The 24,236-nt window shown below is 43.7% G+C and overlaps 2 protein-coding genes across 5 annotated transcripts in view; one reads left to right on the top strand and one right to left on the bottom strand.

The window, feature by feature from the left end:
- Nucleotides 1-6,832, top strand: part of STK32A (serine/threonine kinase 32A) — a 137,657-nt gene extending 130,825 nt beyond the window's left edge. For both annotated transcript variants that reach the window (XM_043465070.1, XM_043465069.1), the window contains exons 12-13: nt 5,856-5,920; nt 6,294-6,832. In XM_043465070.1, the coding sequence (XP_043321005.1) occupies nt 5,856-5,920; nt 6,294-6,387 (159 nt within the window). In that variant the 3' untranslated portion in view covers nt 6,388-6,832. The remainder of the gene's footprint in view (nt 1-5,855; nt 5,921-6,293) is intronic.
- A 5,494-nt stretch (nt 6,833-12,326) lies between these two features.
- Nucleotides 12,327-24,236, bottom strand: part of DPYSL3 (dihydropyrimidinase like 3) — a 117,351-nt gene continuing 105,441 nt past the window's right edge. For all 3 annotated transcript variants that reach the window (XM_043465066.1, XM_043465067.1, XM_043465068.1), the window contains 5 exons: nt 23,968-24,109; nt 21,939-22,109; nt 20,282-20,461; nt 16,803-16,965; nt 12,327-15,537 (listed from right to left, as the gene is read on the bottom strand). In XM_043465066.1, coding sequence (XP_043321001.1) covers nt 15,449-15,537; nt 16,803-16,965; nt 20,282-20,461; nt 21,939-22,109; nt 23,968-24,109 — 745 coding nt within the window. In that variant the 3' untranslated portion in view covers nt 12,327-15,448. The remainder of the gene's footprint in view (nt 15,538-16,802; nt 16,966-20,281; nt 20,462-21,938; nt 22,110-23,967; nt 24,110-24,236) is intronic.

Genomic DNA, 24,236 nt, shown 5'->3' with positions numbered 1-24,236 from the left:
TAGAGAAGAGCTAACACCTATCTTACTTTTTCTGATCTTAAGAGGAAAGACTTTAGCCTTTTACCATTGAGTATTATGCCAGCTGTGGGGTTTTTGTCAATGCCTTTACTCATGGTGAGTAAAGTTCGGTTCTATTCCTAGTTTTTTGAGTGTTTTTATCATGAAGGGTTTTGATTTTTTCAAATGCCTTTTCTGGGTCAGTTGAGACATTGTGTGTGTGTGTGTGTTTTCAGTTACTGTGAAGTATTACATTGACTACATTTCTTATGTTAAACCATTTTTGTACTCCAGGAATAAATCATACTTGGTCACAATGTGTAATTTTTTAATATGCTATTGGACTATTTGCTGTATGTTGTTTAAGATTTTGCATCTATATTCACAGGGGATATTAGTTTGTAATTTTTTTCCTAATAATGTCTTTATTTTTGTATCAGAGTGATGCTGGCCTCATAGAGTAAGTTAGAAAACCTTTCCTCTTCTTGTATTTTTTGGAAGAATTTGAGAAAGATTGGTGTTAATTCTTCTTTAAGTATTTAGAATTTACCTTTGAAAACATCTGGTCTTGGACTTTTCTTTGTTGTAAAGTTTTTGATTATTCTCACTTGTAGATTACTCCTGTAAAACATCTGCTGAGATTTTGTTTCTTCTTGAGTCAGATTAGGTAATTTGTGTTTCTAAGAATTTGTCCATTTCATTTAGATGTTCTAATTTGTAGGTGTACACTTATTCACAGTATTCTTATTTCTGTAAGGTTGGAAGTAATGTCTCCACTTTCATTTATGATTTTAGTTATGTGTATTTTTTTTCTGTTTTTTTACTTTATTATTGTAAAACTAAACTAAACATTTGGTTGCTGTAAATAAAACTAAACATTTCTCAGTTTTGATATCTTTTCAAAGAACCAACTTTCAATATCACTGATTCTATTGTCTTTCTATCCTCTGTTTCATTTATCTCTGCTCTGATCTTTATTGTTTCCTTTTTTCTGCTTTTAGTTTGCTCTTCTTTTTCTAGTTCCTCAAGGTATAAAGTTAGGTTGTTGATTTATTTCTTCTGCATCCCATGCTTTTTAGCCTGTTGTATTTTTGTTTTTATTCATCTCAAAGTATTTCTTAATTCTTCTTGTGGTTTATTTTTTGACACACAGGTTGCTTAAGAATGTGTTGTTTAATTTTCACGTATTTGTGGATTTTCCAGTTTTCCTTCTATTATTGATTTATAGCTTCACTTCATTGTGGCTAGGGAAAATTTTGTATGATGTTTATCTTTTTAAACTTATTGAGATCTGTCTTGTAGCCTGATATGTGGCTTCCTTAGACTCTTTGAACATATTTTGTGGGCTCAGTCATTCAGTCGTGTCCAGCTCTTTGCAGCCGCATGGACTGTAGCCTACCAGGCTCCTCTGTCCATGGGATTTTCTGGGAAAGAATACTGAAGTGGGTTGCCATTTCCTCCTCCAGTGGATCTTCCCGACCCAGGGATCAAACACACATGTCTTCCATCTCCTGCATTGGCAGGCAGACTCTTTACCACCAGGGCTACCTGGGAAGCCCGAGCATATTTAACAGAGTTGTTTAAAGTCTCTCAAGTAAGTCCAGTGTTTGGGCTTCCTCAGGGATGACTTATGCCAATTTATTTGGTTTCTCTGAGTGGGTCATACCTACCTGTTTCTTTTTATACATTGTGATTTATTGTAAAAAAATGACATTTGAAAATTATAATGTGGTAACTCCAGAAATTGGACTCTCTCCTCCCTTCTCTAGGATTTGCTGGTATTTGATTGTTGAAGGCGACCCTTGTACTTCTGAGTGACATTTACCAACTGTGTTTACAAAGACTATCCCTTGTCATGCATCATCAATGCAGTCTTTCTTATTTTGGCTTGTGTTCAGCTAACATTTTGATAGAGATTTCCTTAAACACCAGGACCATTTTTAAGTTGCTTTTTTCTTGATTTGGCATTTGGTTGCTGTAAACCTTTGATTGCTTTCCAGGGTTTTGGCAGTGTGGGCCCTGACAGTTTCTGCTTTTTTTTTTTTTCTGCTGAGGGGTGGCAGTTTGGAGCTGCCTGTGCCACCATTTGGCTCTAGTTTCTCCTAATGTTATAGCAGCAGTTTGAAAACAAAAAGGATTGTGCTTCAAAACAATGAGCAGTCTTCTCCCAAAGAAAGATCAGAAAGATGACAAATCTCAAAGTAGCACTTTATTTCTACTCAAGGATTTTAAAATGTGAGGATCGATCTTAGCAGCTCACTACATTATCATCATGCTAGTTTATTCATTCATCTGAATCTCAGGGTGTGGCAGGGCATTGGAATTTTTTTAAGTTATTTGGGTGATTCGGGTATGCAGTCGAGATTACAACCTGCAGTTGTAGAATTAGGCTGATTAGTGTAAAAGCACTATTGTTTTCCTTTTCTCCCTGTGTCTCAGCGTCATCATTTATGAAATGGAGTTTTAGTATTGTTACCTACTTCATAGACTGTTCTGAGTCAATTAGTACATGTCTGCCAAAATGGTAGCCACTGTTAAAGAAGATGGGGTACATATATACAATGGAATATTACTCAGCCATTAAAAAGAATGAAGTAATGCCATTTACAGTGACATGGATGGACCTGGAGATTATCACACTAAGTGAAATAAGTTAGAAAGAGAAGAATAAATATCAAGTAATACCACTTATATGTGGAATCTAAAAAAAATGATACAAATGAACTTATTTACAAACCAGAGATAGACTCACAGACCTAGAAAATAAACTTATGGTTACCAAAGGGGAAAGGTAAGGGGATGGGAGAGGGATAAACTGGGAGTGTAGGACTGACATGTACACACGGCTGCTGCTGCTGCTGCTAAGTCACGGCAGTCACGCCCGACTCTGTGCGACCCCATAGCCGGCAGCCCACCAGGCTCCTCTGTCCCTGGGATTCTCCAGGCAAGAGTACTGGAGTGGGTTGCCATTTCCTTCTCCAATGTACACACTGCTATATTTAAAATAGGTAACCCACAAGGATCTACTGTATAGCACAGGGAACTCTGCTCAATATTCTGTAACAACCTAAATGGGAAAAGAATTTGAAAAGAGAATAGCTATATGTATTCATGTATAACTGAATCACTTTGTTGTATACCTGAAACTAACACATTGTAAATCAACTATAGTCCAATACAAAATAAAAAACTTTTTAAAAAGGAACAAAAAATTAAAAGTGCTAACCCTAAAAAAAAAAGTGAGCTGTTGTTATATGTTTTATTTTTCCACTCTGCTTCCTGACTTCTCACTGCATTCTTTTTTTGTTGTTGTTGGTTCACTTTTTTTTTTTTCAGTGGGTTTTGTCATACATTGATATGAATCAGCCATAGATTTACACGTATTCCCCATCCCGATCCCCCCTCCCACCTCTCTCTCCACCCGATTCCTCTGGGTCTTCCCAGTGCACCAGGCCCGAGCACTTGTCTCATGCATCCCACCTGGGCTGGTAATCTGTTTCACCATAGATAGTATACATGCTGTTCTTTTGAAATATCCCACCCTCACATTCTCCCACAGAGTTCAAAAGTCTGTTCTGTATTCTGTGTCTCTTTTTCTGTTTTGCATATAGGGTTATCGTTACCATCTTTCTAAATTCCATATATATGTGTTAGTATGCTGTAATGTTCTTTATCTTTCTGGCTTACTTCACTCTGTATAAGGGGCTCCAGTTTCATCCATCTCATTAGGACTGGTTCAAATGAATTCTTTTTAATGGCTGAGTAATATTCCATGGTGTATATGTACCACAGCTTCCTTATCCATTCATCTGCTGATGGGCATCTAGGTTGCTTCCATGTCCTGGCTATTATAAACAGTGCTGCGATGAACATTGGGGTGCACGTGTCTCTTTCAGATCTGGTTTCCTCAGTGTGTATGCCCAGAAGTGGGATTGCTGGGTCATATGGCAGTTCTATTTCCAGTTTTTTAAAGAAATCTCCACACTGTTCTCCATAGTGGCTGTACTAGTTTGCATTCCCACCAACACTCACTGCATTCTTTTCCATGGCTCATGGTATATGCCTCTGCTCACGCTCATGGTAGACGCTCTGTTGTTTCTTTGCTTCATGGATGTTCTCCACTGACCCTCTCTGCCCACCAACCACCTCAAAGTAAAGAAGCAAAAACACTGATGCACACCAGTCTGTCTGCCATGGAAGCTAATGACCTAAATCCTCTTTTTCTGCCTCCTGAGATTTCCACCTGCTCTAAACCCTTCAGATATTTCTGATGCCATTTGTACTTTTCCTAGTCTAATCATTGTTTGCTCTCTCATCCCTAAGAAGCACATCCCAAGATTTTTAACCAGCAGTTTTCTTCTCAATTACCTAAGACCCATTCATTCCTCCATTCTGATTGTTCCCCACTCTTTTCCCTCATACTCTTTCTGGTTTATCCTTTTCACTTGTCCATGGAGCTGCCTTTCTTACATTTTTCCAGTTAAAGCAGAGGAAAGAGAACATTTTGCACATGAGCCCTTAGGGCCAGGGTTGGGACTCATGGCATCTGCAATGCTGTATCACAAATTCATCTCTGAGTGTGCATTTTACATCTTTTTAAAAATAAAGCAGAGATATATGACAGAGAAAAACAACTTGAGTAAACTTCTGCATTTTATTTGATTATAATCTTGATTTTTAATGTTAACATATTTTAAAATGTTAACATTTTAAATATTCTTTATGTTAAATTTTGTATAGCTTTTGCTTATATATTTACTTATATGTTTATATTATACATATATTGTCTGTAAAATGTAAATATATAAATGTAGAAACATGTATGTGTATAATATATATAAAGTATTATATAAATATGTTAAACATTTGTTTATATACTTTAATATAATATTTTAATGTTAAAGTATTTTTTTCTAAAATCTTGCTCCAAGGAGCTCTATCAGATCACAGGTATTCCCCATGATTGATACTGGAAACCCTCAGGGTCACAAATCCCCCAGTTTGAGGATAAGAGGGAGGTGTAACAGAGTCTTGTTTCTCTCCTTTGTTTTTCTTCCTTTGCCACGTCTCTGCAATTTCCTCTCCTTTTTTTTGAAAGCATATAATTTATTTTTAATTAGGGTATAGTTGCTTTACAGTGTTGTTAGTTTCTGCTGTATGAATGGATAGATTGAAGATGTTGTACATATATATGATGGAATATTACTCAGCCATAAAAAGGAACGAAACTGGGTCATTTGTAGAGACATGGATGAACCTAGAGACCATCAAACAGAGTGAAGCAAGTCAGAAAGGGAAAAACAAGTATCGTATATTAATGCACACATGTGAGCTACCTTCCTTTTTATAGTTTATTCTTCTAACAATTAAATATTTGTTCATGAAAGAAAAAATAAAAACTCCAGTACTTGAGGACTTAGTATTTTCTAATTCCTAGATTTAAAAACAAAAATATTTTTTCCTTCGAGAAGAACATTTTTCATCAGAAGTGTTTTGGAAGGATTTTATTACAGACTTGAACCCACCTGTCTTGAAGCCATGGTTTCTTGTGCTAAATGGCCGAAAGACATCAAGCTCATAAACTGTAACCCAGGTCTTCTCTTCCTTGCTGCCTCATTGTGGGGAGGAGAGAGTTGCTGTACTTTATTCTCTTTCTTTCCTATTTGCTCCTCTGTTAATCTGACTGTGGTCTCACTCTGGCTACAAATTTTCAGAAAGTATCTATTTTGAGGACACATTGGTCTTAATTGATTTGGGCCACTCAGTTAAACAGACACTCAGTAAGTTATTGGCTATTTGAGACTCTCCATTCCTCTGCTAACTATGTCTCTATTTTTTCCCCAATGTTCACCCGGAAGACATGCCTTCTTCAAGAACACCTTGAATCTGTCCAAAAGGAGTTCATAATTTTCAACAGAGAAAAGTGAGTAACTCCTGGAAGAACAGCAGCCCAGCAAATGATGAACTGTTTCAGTCAGATTTGACTTGCAATGCCTTGATATATTTTTAAACGTTTTTTTATTCTAATTACAAAAATGATGCATACCCATAATAGAAAATCTAGAAATTTCATAAATCTTTTTTTCTTGTAAGAGATTTCAAAAATTATAATAGATAAATTAGCTTAGCATGAGGTCTCTGTTGATGTTCAACATTTAAAATCAATGATATTTTTAATAAGGTTACCTGATTCATGCTTCTTTATAAATTTTTGGACTTCATGCTATCATTTCAAAAGTTTAAATCTTTTATTTCTCACTTCAATGATTAAACCTACTTTATATCTTCCTTTTAAGAGTCAAAAGGGACTTTAATAAAAGACAAGCAAATCAAGCCTTGGAACAAACCAAAGACCCACAAGGAGAGGATGGTCAGAATAGCAACCTGTGAAGTCCTCATCATCTTCTTGGGACATTTCCACATCAGGAAGAGCTGACAATAATTCTCACCTCTCCACGCCTCACACACCTTAGAAAATGTGAATGAATGCCTTGGGAAGGAGGCAGCATGACACAGGGAAGAGTCCCTGGGTTCCTGGGAACTAGTTTCACAATTGTGTGACCTTGAGCAAGTCACTTAATCCCTTTCTCTGCTTCAGTTTGTTCATCTAAAAGGAGAAGTTAGTACTAGATGAGTTCTACGCTGCCTTTTTAACTGCCAACATCCTGTTATTCTTAATAGCCTCTATTTTTACTTTAAAAGGAATATTTGGATGTAGATTTATTTTTCCACTCTTAATTACACTGTGACAAATGGACTTCGGTGGCTGATGGAGTGAAGCCCTTGAGAGCTAGAAAACTTCATAAGGAAGCCAGAATCCCCAAACCCACCCGAGGAGGAGTAAGGAATTCATTCAGGAAGAAATGAGAGGGACCAGATAAGAAGTAACACATACTGATGAGGGCCCTCCAGTGGTGTGCTGGACCTGAGCACTACACCAGCTTGTATCATTTAGTAAGAGCTGATAGGCATAAATGCCCCAATGCCCTGTTTGGTGATGTGAAAATGAGAAGTTGAAGTTGGTGATGGTGGAAATATTTACACCATGGAAACTGGCAGATGCTACAAATAGGGCTTTTTCCCCCCCTCCCAGCAAGCCAGTTCTGAAATATTTAGCACACCCCTGGCCTTCTTCTAGAAGCATGTTCCTTGGAAACTGTTACCTCTTAAGACTATCAGAGACCTGGGTCCAGACAGGATTAGAAAAGAACATTGTCACATTGAAAACATGTCCAACTTATAGTACACAGAAGTTGTATCTTACACGGGAGTTACAGTCTAAGTTAGAATGTGAGGTGAATTTGGAAGATAGTAAAATTTACCCTTGAAAAATCCCTTTAGTATACATTAATATGTGAGTATCTTTTCTTAGAGAAGCCCAATATCATCCAGGCCCTTCACTAATGAAATGAGTCATCTTTGATTCACTTTTTTTGGGTCTCATTTTAAGGTAATACCAGATGCACTAAAATGTTGAACAGATTATTCATGGCTTGGTAGATGAGACTCACACTTTAAACTGTGGAATGCCCACACATCTGAGAGGTCTAAGGTCATGGAAACTGACTAAGGGAACAGCAATACCTACTTGTGCTTACTGCAAAGAACGGCAGGCCGAATCACCTATCTACAATATTTTCTTTATCTGCCAAATACAAAGTTTAACTCGCCTAAGTTGAGATGTAACTCTACTCTCCAGATACACAGAAGATCTTTGCAGAAGAACTGTTTTTTGGCAACTCCCAGAAGCAGCCGGGTGAAGAATAAACAGGGTTGGTGGGGGTCTGTTGTAACTCTTAGCCACTCAGCTCATCAAAACCTTGTTCTTCCTTGTGGAGCGTGTGGGGCTCATCAAGGCGGCAGTAAGTTGTCAACAGGGGAGACCAGACAGGTCGAAGCAAGCAGAAGTAACAGACGCTGCTACACAGGACTTTTCCAGGAGGGAGGTCACTCTGGGCAACTCAACATGAGAAGAAAAGCAGTGCTGAGCTGTAAATGCAGCACGGACGGTTTCCTCCTCCCTCAGCTGACAGGCCCAGGACTTCTGGCCTTGAAAACCTGGACACGGGGCCTCTCTGCTTTAAGAGTAACCACATTTCTGTTAAGAATTAAAAGCCAGATCCTATGTTCTGTTTGATTCCTTTTCTCTACGTTTCCCCCACATGATCTGTCTGTGCTAGTTTTTCTCCCACATAAAAATTATGGCCCAGTTTCCCAAGGAGGGGGTTGACTGAATCTGTAAGGAGGTGACCAGATTCTGCTTCTCATTGGTAACCAGGAGCGTCAGGGGCCACGTGCATGTTTACCAACTTCCATCTTTCATTTGTTTGGAGTCAAGCCCTGATGTGCGTGGACTCATCTCTCCAGTCACCTGGCTCCCCCTCTTTCTCTGACCTTGTCTATTATCATCCCAATGGAAAGACTTTGGGAAAGATTTACCCAAGGGCAATGGGATTGGCAGGGTCTCTGTTGGGATGAGACCCATTAATCATTTGTGCCATTTCATGTCTACTCAGTTAATAATAGGAACTCAATACAACTAGGTATTCTGTAGGGTGAATATCTAGTTTTTACTTCCAGTGACTTTCTTCTGTGCCTGCAGCACCTTTGTGGGCTTTCAGGAACCATGGATGCAATGACTAGAGGGCACAGCCTGAGAGGTTAAGATCAGATTTCCAGTCCTCATCAGGTTACAGAGCCGCAACATAGTTCAAGTTAGAAAATGAAAAGCATTGCATCTATCAGTTTAGAACAACTGATCCCAAGAACCTCCGCTGGGTATTTTGAGCACTAGGACAAAAGTTTCCCCAAATATAAAAGGATTCCTAAGTCCTTACCATGACTGCTAGTTGTTGAAATCAGATCCTTGGGTTTCATTCCATAACCTGGGCTAAAACTGACTACCCTACTGGGTGAAACATATCTAGGTTTATCACAGTCAAGGCTCAGGGCTAAGAATTTTTTTAAAAATTACAAAAAATAGGGTGAGTCTTAAATCCTTTTGTCTGGCCTTTATGGCATCTTATTTTCCCTCACAGCTCCCTTACCTGTGTGGAACATCTGAAAAGTGTGAGCAGGTTTGGAAGTCCAGGAGCATCCTGGTTCTAACACACTGGCACTGCAGAGGGGCCCACCCACCCCAGTGCAAATACAGGGACCACAGGTGGGTGGATGGGGCGGCTCTGTGACCCTGTCCTTGACCTGAACCCCATGGAAGGAAATGCTTTACTAATGGTTCATTCCCCAAGGGCAGCACTGGTCTTACCTGAGGGCACTGCTAGGGCAGAAATCAATGTCAAAAAACACAGAACACTGCTCTGTTAATGAGGGAAACTTAATTAATTGGCAATTAGTCTGCTTCTGATAGTTAAGTTTTAACCAGAAACAACTAGACTTTATATCATCATAGCTTTTCTAGCCTGGATGGATAAATAAATAACTAGGGAGAAAGAGCGGGTCACACAGCTAGCAGGGGCCAGCGCTGCTGCTTTCGGCTAACGCAGTAATGCTAAGGCTTATAATTCTTCAAGGGCTCAATGAAAAGGCATGAAAAAGAGTGAATTGTTTTAGTATCCAGTTGTCCCTGCATTCTGTCGACACAAATCTGTTTCCTAGAGACTGCCTGTGATCACCGTTTCTTACAATCTCAGTGTGTCTGATATTTAACACTGTTAAAAACCCAAACCCAGTTTACAAACTGTGCTGTTGTGAATGGGTAACCCTTTGCTGGGAAATCTGTGCTTCTGTTGAGCTGTAGCATACACACTGTCAGTGTGCCTGTATGTATTAAAATGTCTTCTGTACACTGGAAGCCACTGTCCTTTCTTTGTCAGCCGTGTGTGTGTGTGTGTGTGTGTGTGTGTGTGTGTGTGTGTAATCATTTTCCCAAGGGGTAGGGCTGTGGGTTCCCAAAGTCACCTGTTCGCATTTCCATTTCCTGCTGGGAGGAATGTCCTTCACCAGAGACAAGGCGGTGTTAGAGATGATGTTTCAGAACCATGGAATGTTAGAGATGATGTCCTAGAACTATGAGCTGCAGCACAATCCAGCTAATCCACATGTGTAGAAACTGAGAACCTGACCCCTCCTGCAGTTACCTAAGGAAGCACACCCCAGGACTCTGGATTTTGCCTTTCACTATGATCTTAAGGCCATGGACAGTTCAGGCACCTATTTTTTCAGCACTCTGTCTTCCTACCCACCAACATCTTTGTCCTGTCCTATTCTACATATCCAAGCAGCAGGTGGATGTTCCAAGCCCAGAACCCAGGACAGGAAGGTAACCAACAGCTCTAAACTCTTGCAGCTAGAGGCAACTTCTGCCTCGGGGAGGATCAAGGGGTCTTCCAGTCATCTCTCTGACTCACAACAGCCTAGCAGCCACAGGCTAGCTGGTTCCTGGGACAGGATCTTGTTAAGTCTTGTGGGCTCTGTTGTCCAGGTCTTGGGAAGCATCCTGTCCCCTTCTCAGTGTCCGCTGAGCACAGGGCAGGATCTAGACCTCTTTCCATTCTGAGGAATGCCTGTCTTAAGGACACGACCTCATTTCTGCAGGCTGCTGTGGCCCCCTCATTCCATTTCCTGCTCATTTCCTTTCTCCTTGTGAGAGCCTGATGGTAGTAAAGTTGATACCAGAAAGTTCTCTGAAGCCAGAGGGACCTTGTTTTTCCTAGTCAGTGTTCTCATTCCCCACCTGGTTGATGTGACTCAGCCCTAATAGCTCCAGCCTGCAGAGGTGTGAAAGTCAAGTGTGAACTGCACTAACTTAAAAAACTTCTTCATCCCTTTTAGAACTCTGCAGGCTGAGCTCATTTTAAGCACTAACCCTGCTCTTGACACCTAGGCTAATCCTAAGGAGAGCTCCATTCTGCCACGATCATGAGCAGGGAGAGGTGTTTCACCCTTCTTGAGTTCAATCCACAAAACAGGATTGCGGGCAAAAGCTTGTTAATCATGAAGCCTTGCACGTCACAATGAAATAACTCCTTATATGCACAGAGGAACTTCTGATGTGGTTTCTGAGGTTCTGTGTTAAAGGTTATCATCACTCTGAGCTCCTGTCCTGAAGACACTGCTCTGCCAAACCAAGGTGGGGGTGATCACCACACACAAAATTCACCAGGAACTACCATGCCCTGGTCCCCTGCCCCACCTGCCCCAATCTACACACAGATACTGTGCCCTGCAGCTTGAGAATGGTGCCATGGCTATCTCCTATTTTTCCTAGACTCCATGGCCTCCTCTTCTGGAATCACAAACTGATTTTCTTTGAGTCATTGAGAGTCCACGTGGTTCGGGTGGCTCCGAGCCGGTGTGTTACCAGGTGTGGCCAATCCCAGGATTTTGCACACAGTGCCGACTACATAGGAGTATGTGACCAAGCCGGAACAATCAAAATCAGCCTCCTTGGCCAGGAACTATCCAAGGATCCCCACTCCCACACCCAGAAATCACTAATCAAGTAAAGTGTAAACTTGGAGGTGCTGATGGCCAGTTTTGCTCCTAAGTGGAATGAGCTTTCCTAAGAATGAAGCATTTCCTAAAGGCAAACAGGGCTAAGAGATGGAGAGAAACAATGTTCTAGATGCAGCTATGCTTCGGTCTACCCAAATCTATCCCTCAAGTTTTCAGTTATACTAGACTTCAAAAAAAATCTTTTTCAAAAAGTTTTCTTACTAGGCGTCTAACATTTGCAATTAAAAATGTCTTACATAAGTTCTAATTGGATCCAGGACTGGTTCCCAAAAAGGGTTTAGTGTAACAGGTCTGGTGGAATGCAATGTGATACAGAAGGGTTCAGAACCATAAGTTCAATAACTTTTGAAATATACAAAATTTCTGAGCCTTTAACTTTACAACAATGCTTTAAATCTCTCCAATTATTACAGTACACACATTAGATTCCTTAGGAACAGCCTGCTAAAGAATATACTTTGGCACATGCTTAGTTTTTCTCAAAGTCCAGGCTTTTAGAAGTAGAGGAAATGCTTCAAGGGAATGGCAAAAAAAACCAAAATAAAACAAACCTTTCAGGATCTGTTCTGAACTCAGCTAGGTTTATCCCAATTGGCAATGCCTTTATATTATTGCTGAATTTGATGACCCATTAAAAAAATTTAGTTATTCCCCAATGTTTCAATAACAGTCATTTAACTCTGTGGCCAGAACAAAACTCATGTGCAACAGAAAAGAGAAACTTCAGATTTTCTCAGGGTAAGGGTTTACATCAGACATATCCCTCTTACTAACCGCGTCACTTCTCTTATGAAGTTGTCACACTTCAGGTAGATAGGAACGACACACACGGAAGGAGGCTGGACAACGACGGCTGTGATTTCAGAGTTATTTTAATAACCAGGTTTACATTAACAGTCACTTGATGAACTTTTTTTTTCCTTAATCTCAGCTAAACTCAAAACACAGTTTTCTTCACGGTTCAAAGCAAACAGCTCTCAGCGTTCCAGAGCTGCTTCACAGCTACCACAGGTCACAGGGAGAGTCACTGTCTGTTCAGAGTCACAGACACAGAACTGAACACCCACACACCATTTCCAAAGGGGTAACTCACAAGGGATGCTGGCTGCCTGGGACAGCCCACGTGGACACGGGGACTCGAGCTGGAGGTTCCAGGGGAGGAGGTCTGGGAAGCTTGGGCCAAGAAGCTGTTGGGAAGATTTCTCATGGGGCAGCCCAAGTCCAGGCTTGGGATGGACGCCTTTGGGGCAGAACATGACTCTTTGTGTGGAGTCACAAAAGAAAAGGCCAGAGGATGACTGGACTTTGAAGAAATGCACTTTTGGGATAACTACAGCCCTGCTCTCTTTAGAAAACTTGAAGGAAATATCTCTAGTAGGGGGGTAGCTGATTTATCTAATACCTTCTCAATTACCAAAGATGGCGGCCCTCTCAGAGAGAAGCCCAGATAATTGTCATCCCCTCTTAGAGAGAGGCCAGGCCAAGAGATGAGAGAGCCAAAGAAAGCTTGGGGGAGACGAGGACCCAGCATGCCCTCCCACCCTCAGATGAGATGCCAGGGAATTCTGAGAGGGCTGTGGCTCATCGCCACGTTCTCTTCCTAAACCCTTTGGACAGGGCTCTTTGATGGGTCTCATGGAATACAGGGCACATTCGAATACAAATTGTAACTTAAGTAACAAGGAACCAGAACTCAACGTCAACAATATACTGGGAGTTTTCTTGGAATTCTCGGAAATTTCTGTGCTTGGAAAGTTACTAATAGTAAATGAAGACAGGGAGACTTCCTCAGTTAAGTTGCCCATCACAAATGCATATAGGGGTTGTTCCTTCAGCAAAAACAAAACAAAACAAAAAAACCTGTGCAGACTGTAAAGTTCTGGCTCAGTGTTTCATTCAGAAGTCCTAAGTGCAGCCAATTTGGCCATGAAAGATTTATTTTTCAGAGCACAGCGATGTCGTGGGGAGGCGGATCTGGACTCGGGGATTAGGTAAGAGCAGCAGACGGCACACAAGAGGATGCCTGGACTAGTCATTTGTGTCTTCCTCCGTCTGGTGGTCGTGGCTGGTACTGCAATGTACCTTAAAGCACAGCCCAGCCAATGAGGTATATATGAAAGCTTCTGATCTGACTAGCTCCCTCTGCCTGCAAAACTGTCATTCTGAGTTCTACCAAAGGCCCCCAAATCTGAGTATATAAATCAAGAGCTGCAACCTCCCCTTCGCTTAAGTTTCTCTTAAGATAAAGGCACCATGAAAAAGCCTTAAAAACAGCAAGACTCCTTTTATGAAAGGAAACATCTTTTTGTATGATTAGAACAGAAAAGTACATTGCTAGGGAAATCCTCTTCCTTGGCTGTTTCCAAACTCCTTTTTAGCCATGTACCCCCTTTTCTCTGGTCTTCAACTTACTAAAACCTGCAGAGATAATGCCTTCTCCTAAGCACTTGAAAGGTGTTTGCTCTTTTCTTGAAAGTACTTAGTTCACGGGTTGCAGGACCTACCAGCTGGATCCCCTGAGCACAGAAGTCTGATACCAGGTTGAATATGCTTTCCCTGCAATATGGACCTCAGCGGGATCACAGAACTTGCTCCAAAACTGAATTTTCAGACGTGGAACGGTAGGGAATTGGACATTCAGGTCTGACCGACAAGGCAGATGCTAACACTATGCTAATTTCCTTTATGTGTCCATGTCACTTCCACTCACTGGGAGACTCTGGTACTGAAACAAAAAGTTCCCCCACAGGATATGCTAAGGGAAAGGGCAAGAGATGGTTCAGAAATGACAAACAGAACCGCGGCAACAGAACGTGTTCCTTTTGCTTCAGACTGCCTTTCTCACAACCCTGCTGCCTCCCGTATGAGCCGAGATTCTCTATTAGTAATAAAAGTTAGGGAACACCTAAGAAAACAAATTTCCAACAATAACCCCAAAAAATCATATTCAATAGAAGATGTGCCTGGATCTTAGGAGAGCAAGAGAATCACTCACCCCTGACAAGAGAAGTCCATCTCAGCTCCAGTCCTAACTTGAGAAGCCACCTGCTTGTCTCCATTTGCAATGAGCTTGAGAGGTGATCACCAGGTGTTTAGAGGGCCGTGTTACTTAAGTGTGGCCACCCTCCCCCTCCAGGCCGGAGCTGTGCTCCCAGCTGCTGCCTTTTAAGAGCACCAAAGAGGCAGGCAGGGCAAGAGGAAGAGAGAGGTCATTGCTTCTCCCCCCTCTTAGTTCCCAGCCCAGGAAAGAGAAGAATTTGAAAGCAACACTGAGAGAGAGGCCGATCAAACACTGGCACGACCAAAAAGGTGGAAGCAATGGTTGGGTTCTGGTGTTTTAATAAAATGTTCCAAGGGATAAAATCTACTAGGAGAGGACATGGCAGAGTCCCGAACCCGAAGATCGCCTTCCTTGTCTGCGGACCCCAAGGGCTGATGGTGGAGTACTGGCTGCCCCGAGTGGCCATCTTTCGTGGAAATTAACATACTTCCTCAACACAATACACAAGACCCGCTATGCTCACCCACCCGCCTCCCCCGTCCACACCCTACCCCAGCCCCTCTGAGCTCTCCGCCTTGCTCTGGGTTCCCACCACCCACTCACCCCAAATAACCGGCGTCCCTTTTGTTCATTTTCCTGCCGTCCCCGCTTGTCTGTCCCCTTGTCGTAAGATGCAGCACTACACACGCTCTCAACACTATATAGCAGACGCTTTGCCTTAGTGGCCTGATTGCATGCATGTAAATGGGGGAGGGGCGTCAAACAAATCCAGGCTATGCATCAACAGAAATCAAAGCAATATTCGTAAAGCTAGGCAAGCGAGCGTTAACATTGGAGAAACATAAGGCTTGAGGCTTATTGATTCTTTAGATCGAAACTGTTTGGATTCGCTTTCCTTCTTAAATATTGGTGTACCATTTTGGCTTCAAAAGAATCTCTTCTTGCTTCTGCCCCTCTCTTTGGGGGAGGGGTCGCTTAACTCAGGGATGTGATGTTAGAACGCCCTCCAGGGGGCGCTACGATGCGCTTGCTGGCCGAGCGGACCCCCTCATCCACTTGGGTGCCTGCAAGTGACAGTAAGTTCCCAGGGAATAAAAAGGAAGGTGGGGGTGTGGACAAGAGAGAAAATTGATTAATTTGAAGAGCGTAAGAGATTAAATGCCCTCCTCATCTCCCAAGAAACTTCCATTTCAGTCTGTCAGGTAGTCCAGACTTTCCATACCCACTCTCCTGAAAACAACCCTTTGCAGGAGAAGCCAGATTCTTACTGGATTTCATCGGACCCTCTGCATCATAACAATAACAGTAAAAGGAACAACGGGAGTGATATGAAAAGCAGCTGCTCATGTGCACTGTGATAAGCAACTCTGAAGTGCTTCTCAGATCATCTCATTCAGTCCTCATCACGATCCTGGAGGGAGGTACTGTTATTACCCTATTTTACAGAGGAGGTGACTGAGGCTGTGAGAGGTCAGGCAACTTGCCTGTGAGGGTCTCACCACAACTTGGAGTTGTGATGGTCTGACCTGGGGATACAGCTGAAATGAAACACTGATACACACTCCTTTTCAGAAAGGAGCCAAAAAAAAAAAAAAAGCTTAGGCATGACAGAAGTCAGGGAGCAATGAAAAATGGCAAAAACACTGAAAAATTTCAGGCAACTAGCATATGTGATCTCTGATACTGTCACCTCAAGTTTTAGGACTCTTCCTCTGTCTTCCTCCCTTCTGGCCCCCTTGTATCTTCTTCTCCCTGTCTTCCCATTTGCCCCACTTCTTCCCCCACAGTCACTGTCCCTCTAAGACATGTGTCTTTTTCTTATTATCTCACTTCCTTCACTTGAAAGTTTTCATCAGAGAGATGCAAATCTACACTTACTGGTCATCTACACTACTGGTTATGGAGCAGTTGAACATTTTCTAAGAATATCAGCGAGTTCTTAAAGATTCATGATACAGCTAAGCCATGGTAAATGTTCAATTAGTGGCAGCTGTTGCTAGCATTATTATTATGACAAGGAAGGGGAGAAGATAAATAAAATCCTAGGCTGGAAGAAGCTATTGGAATTTGAGCATAAAATTGATCTATTAACCTGGGCAATGGAAACAAAATATACTGCGGAGCTTACCCAGTCTAAGGAAGAAAATCACACCCATAAGGAAACCATCCCGTCCCGCCCCGCCCCGCCCTCGCCCCGCCCCCAGCAGGTGTGATCTCTAAGCAGAACTGGTCATCTTTTAATCCTGATGTTCTATCTGGCTGAACCTTGGCTTCCTTTCCCACCAGGACTTCTCTTTGGCTCAGCAAACCATCAACTTGTCCAACTCACCTGACAGGCTAAATCCGGACTGATGCAGGTTCCTCACCGGCGGGTTGGGCCGCGTGGGAGAGCCCCGGGTGGAGCCGGCGGGGGTGCCCGCCTTGGGCGTGGTGGTCAGGTCGAACACCGGCCCGTCGTACATGCCCCTGGGCACGGCGTGCAGGTCCGCCATCTGCAGCAGAGACAGAAGGCACCCTTTAGTCCCTCAACAGCGAAGGGTCTGCTCCAGGCAGCACAGATGAGGCAGTGAACCAAGTGTGTGTGGTGAGAGCTAGAAAATAATCATGTTATTTTTCAATACTAGGGATGCAGTGTGCAACATGATACAGGTATTTCACACTGCTGTCCATTAAAAATCAAAGTCATTAAGAATATAAATCCTAAGAGTTCTCATCACAAGGAAAACGTTTTCTCTATTCCTTTGTATCTATATGAGATGATGGTGTTCACTAAACTTATTGTGGGAATCATTCCATGTAAGTCAAATCATTATGCTGTATACCTCAAACTTATGTTTGTGTTGCGTGTCAAAGATATCTCAATGAAACTGGGGAAAAATTAAAAGGTTATTTTAAGGAAAAGAGAAGCAGTATAAAACAAAGTGGGTGTTGTGACACAGTGACCATGGAGGTGGCGGGTGAAGGCCTTTCTGAATAGATGAGCTTCTATTTGAAGGTTCAGAGGGGCTCGTGTGGGACCTTAGAGGGAGGAGGCTGGGGAGGCAGAGTGGCGACCCGGATGGCAGAGTTCTCAGCAGAGGAAACCGAATGTGCGAACATCACTGAATAGAACCACCACCGGGGTGGCAGAGCAGAGCCGGTGGGAAGGACAGCAGTTTGAGATGCGTTCCTAAGTGCTGGCAGGGATGTGGCCCCGTGGGAGCTTCATCGTCATGCTCCTCAGCACAGATCAGAACCGGCAGCTCCAGATGAGCGTCCTCACTTGGGGGTCTGACCCACTGGCCTCTGGCTGGGGCTGTGCACTTGCCCGGGGACCGTGGAGCCCGCCAGCAACATCACCCAGCTGCAGGCTCTGTGCCAGGCATGGTGTGACCCAGGCTCATGGTTTCACATGGAACAGAGTGCCTCCCCCAAAGGCATTCACCGTCTATTATGCAAACACTGCAAGACCACCCAAGGCAGCATAACAATTGGCATGCAACCTTCACCTATTTCTTATCATTGGCCAGAGGTGAGGCAATGAGGACAGGCCACCAGAGAGCCTGACAGCGCAGGACGGCCCATTGTAGGACTCCAAGGAAGTCTACCGCAAAGCCGTCCCTCTCCTCTGTCGGTGACGCAGGTGCAGGTGCAGAGGCAGAGCTCATCAAACTTGCAGATGCTCAGGATTCAGGTAAGAGGATGACTACATCTGTACTCCTTCAAAACCTCGACCAGTAACCGTATTTCATCAACATTTCTTGGGGTCCAAACGCAAAGTCACATTCATGGAAATACAAAGCTGATATATAGGACGTTTGAGTGTCCTCTTTTCTGTTAGACCAGAACTGGAGTGTGGACTTCTACTCCAGGCTACCTACCTTCAAAATGATCACCCATAAAGAGAGAAGGATGGGAAAGGACCTTAGAGCACTGTCATGAATGAACAGTGGAAGGTGGCAGGGATATTTAGAATGAAGGGCAGACTTTGGGAACACAGAGATGCTCAGAGGTGGGTTCAGCTCATTCTGTGCAGGTGCCTGGGGCAGAACTGTGCTGTGTGTTGGCTTCAGGGAGGCAGACTTGAGCCCAGCAGGCTCCTATGGAGGCTACGGATAAGGCTGCTGCCACCCGTGGGGTTCTGGACAAAATGGATTCTCTCTGGCTTCTCAATGACTGCCTCAGTAACTCTGTGTCTGAAATTAGAAGGAACTCCCCAAATCTGAGCTCAATAACTGGACAACTAAGATCATGCTGGGGCTATCTGCACAAAAGTAGCTAGCTTCTCAGGATTCTGAATAATTTATTTCAATATATGCTTATATCTCCACCATAATTCTAGAATCCTCTGCTTTTGCTTTTATAACTGGTTGGATTATCGGTTTACCTTCCAATAAAGCATTACATGTGAAAACAAAAGCAGGCAAAAAAAGAAATCGGTTCTCACAGACAAGGCTGGCCAGCTGCCTCATGAGGTGGGGAGGCCCATGGTGCTGCAAACGTCCACACGAGGCTAGATGTGAGAGTCTCGCTTACTGTACTCACTGGCGTTTAGGATTTGGGTGGGACACGGACATACTGAGTTTCTGAGAGCTTCTCTCTAATGATATCACGAACGGCCTTATTTTCTGTCCTCAGTGCTGACAACAGGAAGGTTTCACTGGACTCGCACCCAAGAACTGCCCTCAGATGAAGACAGCCACTTGGCCCAAAGTCTCACCCTCTGCCTGGCACCAGGGTGGGAGGGTGAGGGAGCAAAGGGAGTGATTATAAGGCCCAGACCGCTTTCACAGACCGGTCCAGCTGAGGCCTTGGCTATAACTGCCTTCCGGCAGCCCTCCGTCCTGTCCTGCTTTGTTCACGCTGTCACGAAGCGTGAACCTGAAAGCGATACCCAACCTCCCTCTCAGAGCCTGCTTCCCAGGCCATGTGCTCTGCAGGTAGACTGAAGATCCCTGCGTGGGTCCAGGCACTGAAGTGAGTACAGCTCCAGCCTGGCCCACACTGATTTACGAAGTGCGCCCCCTGCCTCCTCCTCCCCCGCCATCCCCGTGTGCAGATGACTTTATCCCTTTCACGAGGCAAGGTCATCAGGACTAGGGCTCAAATTCCACAATCCCCGAGCTGGTCAAACCCTGCTTTGAGGAGCTCTAAGGCTTCCCTACAGGAAGGTGACCTGGAGGATGGTGCGGGGATAGGAGAGGGAACCTATCCCCCCAAGGGATGCTCACCCCTCAGGCATCAACCAGAGCTACTCTGCCTGTAATGTGTAGGGAGGCAGGCAGGTAGGGAGACATATACATAAACATGTACACATGAGTGTACCTACCTACTTATTTATCTGTGAAATCAGGGGCATAAGTAAGATTTTATTTGAACTACAGAACTTGCTAAAAGAGTTATAAACACTTGCCCTGATGGATGGTTCGACACCAGGTAGACACAAGACAGGACAAGGAGAGGTGGGCGTGGTCTGCTGGTTCTTGTTGTAAGCCTTAAAGAGTAAATTATTTCTTAAAAATATATACAGAATTATTTTGAATTATTAAAATATTTCAATACTACTTTGAGAAAAAGCACTCTAAAGATGAGGAGAAATCATTGGAAAAAAGCTTTCTTTAGCTAAGAAAGTTTTTGAAACCCCCTTTTATAAAATGCATTACAGTCCATTAAATCTGTGCAATTGTCCTTTGGGAAAGAGACCCTTGCTGTGAATCTCTAGGAGGATCTAGAGCACACAGACCCCTCCCCATCTAGTGGTTCCTACACCTGTGCTGAGTGGGTCACAGAGCCCTTTCCCCCCACCTCTGGGCTCCACCTGCTTCTTACCTTCCTCCGCGCTTTAATGCGCTTGTAGACGTAGTCCGAGAAGGGGCTGCAGGGGATGAAGCGGCCAGCCCCCTGGGTCACGTGCAGGTTGCCATCTTCCAGCATGATCTTGCCCTGGCAGATGACCACCAGAGGAGCCCCGCGCAGCTCCATGCCTTCGAAGATGTTGTATTCTGCAGCCTAGAGACAGGGGCGAGGGGCAAAGCCTTGGTTATGGGTATAGTGAGGAGAGAAAGAGAAACACAGTTCTCTTAGCCTTGGGATCCCGCCTTCAGCATCCCTAGGAACTGATTCAACAGGTAAGCTGGGAACAGCTTACAAACCATCTGCAACCTTTCAGTGGGCAGAGACCTCGGGAGACAGATGCTTGCTAAGAGTGGGCTTCCTGGTGAAGAGAAGCATCCCATCTTTTGTAAGGTCCTCACATGGAAGTAAATTTTTGTCACTGGCAGGGTTCAAGAGAAAGTGAGTAACTGACAGTGATGGTGTATATGCTGTCTTGTACTGGGTGGATGGGTTATACAACCTTTATGTCCCCACTAGCTCAAAATTCAATGTGATTTGACACAATGTTTAAGCAAAGGCCACTACCACCCAAAATGGGCTTTTCCCCTACCTTCCTCATTTATTCAGTAAGTACAAGGCACTGTTGCAAAGTGGTTAAGGATCTCGGTTTATTTTTTTTATTTTTATTTTTTTTAGGATCTCGGTTTGGAGTCAAGTTATCTGGGTTTGAATCCTAGCTTCCACATTTACTTGCGGCATTATTTAATCTCTCTGCATCTCTCCTTCCTTATCTATAAAGTGGGGATAATAAAGAGTGCCACCTGGACAAGAGTGTTACAAAAATTCAACAAATTAAAAACACAGTGCCTGAAACATAAGTGCTTGAAAATACATTTTCCTAAGAAATATTTTTTTTTCTAACAAATATTTTTATGCCCCATTCTGTCAGGTGGTGGTGGTGCTATGTCATGTCTGTCTCTTGCGACCCCACGGACTGTAGCCCTCCAGGCTCCTCTGTCCATGGGATTCTCTAGGCAAGATACTGGAGTGGGTTGCCATTTCCTTCTCCAGGGGAATCTTCCAGACCCAGGGATCAAATCCACATCATCTGCATTGCAAGAGGATTCTTATCCACTGAGCCACAAGGGTACTAGGCTTTAACTATTATCTTTCATGTGAAATTCCTCATGAGGAAGTTATCAGAGCTACTGACTAATTTTTTTCCTGTTCTTTCTCCTTCTGGGCACCAGGTACCACTGCACTGCTGGCCCTCCTGAGTGAGGTATGCCCACAGGCCTGGCTTTGGCCAGCGCCAGGGGAGAGGAAGTGACGTCCTGGGAAAGATTTCAGGGCCCCGTCCTGGTCCCCGGGCTCAGTAGTCATATAGCGCAGGTAGAAGAGAGTGCCTATACAGGCCCCTGTCCTGAGTGACTGTGATGGGCCGAGCCCCTCTTCTCTGCCCACCCATTTTGCAAAGCAGGAGTGAGAAATAAACTGCTGAGGTTTTATATCCCTGGGAATCCAGGATGATTGGTTATTGCAACACATCCTCGCCCAATGACTCTGGCTCACCACAAACTCACATCTCTCCTGTCCCTGTTCCCCACCCATGTTCCCACCTCTGCTCCACGCCCATCCGCTCAGGCCATACCGACTGGTGGTTCTTGGCAGAGACGATCTTGACAGCATCTGGATCCCAGATCACCAGGTCGCTGTCAGAGCCCACGGATATTCTTCCCTTGCGAGGATACAGATTGAAAATCTTGGCAGCATTTGTGCTTGTCACGGCCACAAACTGGTTTTCATCCATTTTCCCTGTGGCCTGTAAAAATACACACACACAAAATGGTCCCTCCAGGGCTTCTGAGTTCAGAGCAGGGTGACCACAGTTCAGTTCAGTTTAGTTACTCAGTCGTGTCCGACTCTTTGCGACCCCAAGGACTGCAGCAAGCCAGGCATCCCTATCCATCACCAACTCCCAGAATCTACTCAAACTCATGTCCATTGAGTCAGTGATGCCATCCAACCATCTCATCCTCTGTCGCCCCCTTCTCCTCCTGCCCTCAATCTTTCCCAGCATCAGGGTCTTCTCAAATGAGTCAGCTCTTCGCATCAGGTGGCCAAAGTATTGGAGTTTCAGCTTCAACATCAGTCCTTCCAATGATTCTGTAGCTCATTGGGTGAACTTAGGCCCAGAAATACAAAGAGGGGCTTCAGAAGTGGTGAGCACAGAAGTCCACCCAGTGAGCTACAGAATCAGCTGTAGCTCTGGACTGTCACGATCACCCAGACAAAATGGACAAATGCATGGCTGCGTGGCTTAGGATGGAATTTACTGCTCTGGAAGTATGCATGTTTTTTCCAGATATGTACATACATTTACTTACTTATTTATCCCTTCTAACTCCAAAAGGGATTATAGAGATTTCAAAGTAAAAGCAAATATAACTGTGAGCCCATATTTTAGATATTTCCATTTGCATAGGCACCCAATAAATATGAAAGAACCTTGCCCAAATGAAAACAATGGTTATCCCAGGGTTGTGGAATTCTGAGTGATTTTTTTTTTATGTGTGAACTTTTCTGTGGTTTCCAAGTGTTCTTTATTCAGCAGGTATCACGTGAGTAATTTTAAGATATGTATTACCTTTTAGCAGTTCCAGATAGTGCCAAAATAAATATATATACACATATACTCATAAATACATAACAATGTAAGAAAAGATGAAAAAAAACTAAGTTTACATGAGAAGAGGCAAAAATATTTATACTTTCCCCCCTTTCAAAACAGAAAGCTTGGGTAAGGAAAGAAGAATTTAGTTTAAAATCTAGTTTTGACCTTCCTGGGAACCAAGAGGGGAAAAAAAAAAAAAGGAAACTTGGACTACATGGTGTAGATGTGTATTTTATTTGGCTCTGAAATGAGTGTCTAGGATTTTTAAAATAAAACAGAGGGAAGTGATCAACTTAATAATGAGTTTTATAAAGGTTAGTCAAATCTTAGGAAGTGACTTCATTTGCATGGCTGTTTTTTGTCAGCTTCTGTGATGTTAACAAGAAAGTAAAACCACACCACTTTGCCAGAAGCCTTTGACAATTACCTATACAGTCTGGATGACCACACAGCCCAGAGCGTCTTTGGTGAGCAAATGACTTGAGTCTTGGTCACAGACCCCTTGCCTATCATGTCAAAGGATTATAGCCAATCCTTTATTTGTACCATCAGATGAAGGATGTGTTTCTGGTTCATGTACATGCATGCTAAGTTGCTTCAGTCATCTCTGACTCTTTGTGACCCTATGGACTGTAGCTCGCCAGGCTCTTCTGTCCATGGGATTCTCCAGGTGAGAATACTGGAGTGGGTTGCCATGCTGTTCTCCAGGGGATCTTCCCAACCCAGGGATCGAACCCGCATCTCTTAAGTCTCCTGCATTGACAGGTGGATTCTTTACCACTAGCACCACCTGATTCATAGTCCTTCACAATCTAGGAGGCGTTCTCAGAACCCAGCCCTCGGGATTCATCACTCTAGAAGGGACATTCACAAACCACCTGGTTCCAGAGATACCTGGGCAGGTATGAGGCCTCATCTGCACACCCAGCGCCCCCAGGCGTGAAGAGGAGCAAGGAACAGGACACTGATCTGGCCTCAGCTGCCCTCCTGTGACCTCCATCCTTACCACAGCCTTGTCCCAGATGACAGACATGCGCTCCTCCACACCGTTGGTGCCCTCAGGAATGGCTGTGAAGTTGTCCTTCCCGATGGCTTTCTGGGCAGTGCTGAAGGTGCAGTGGGCACTCCCAGAGAGCTGCAGGTCTCCACTGGCCGAGGAAAAAGTTCCATGTGAACAAGGAGATTAGAGGCACCCCAGGGGCCCAGAAACAAGAGTCTAGGGTAAGGCTGTGGAGTGCTACGCATTGAGTTTGGAATCTTTCCCCTCCCTCTTGC

The sequence above is a fragment of the Cervus canadensis genome, chromosome 4, assembly GCF_019320065.1.
Source record: "Cervus canadensis isolate Bull #8, Minnesota chromosome 4, ASM1932006v1, whole genome shotgun sequence".
Taxonomy (NCBI): Eukaryota; Metazoa; Chordata; class Mammalia; order Artiodactyla; family Cervidae; genus Cervus; species Cervus canadensis.
Note: the sequence above shows the minus strand (reverse complement) of the source record. Positions and strands in the feature narration are given on the sequence as shown.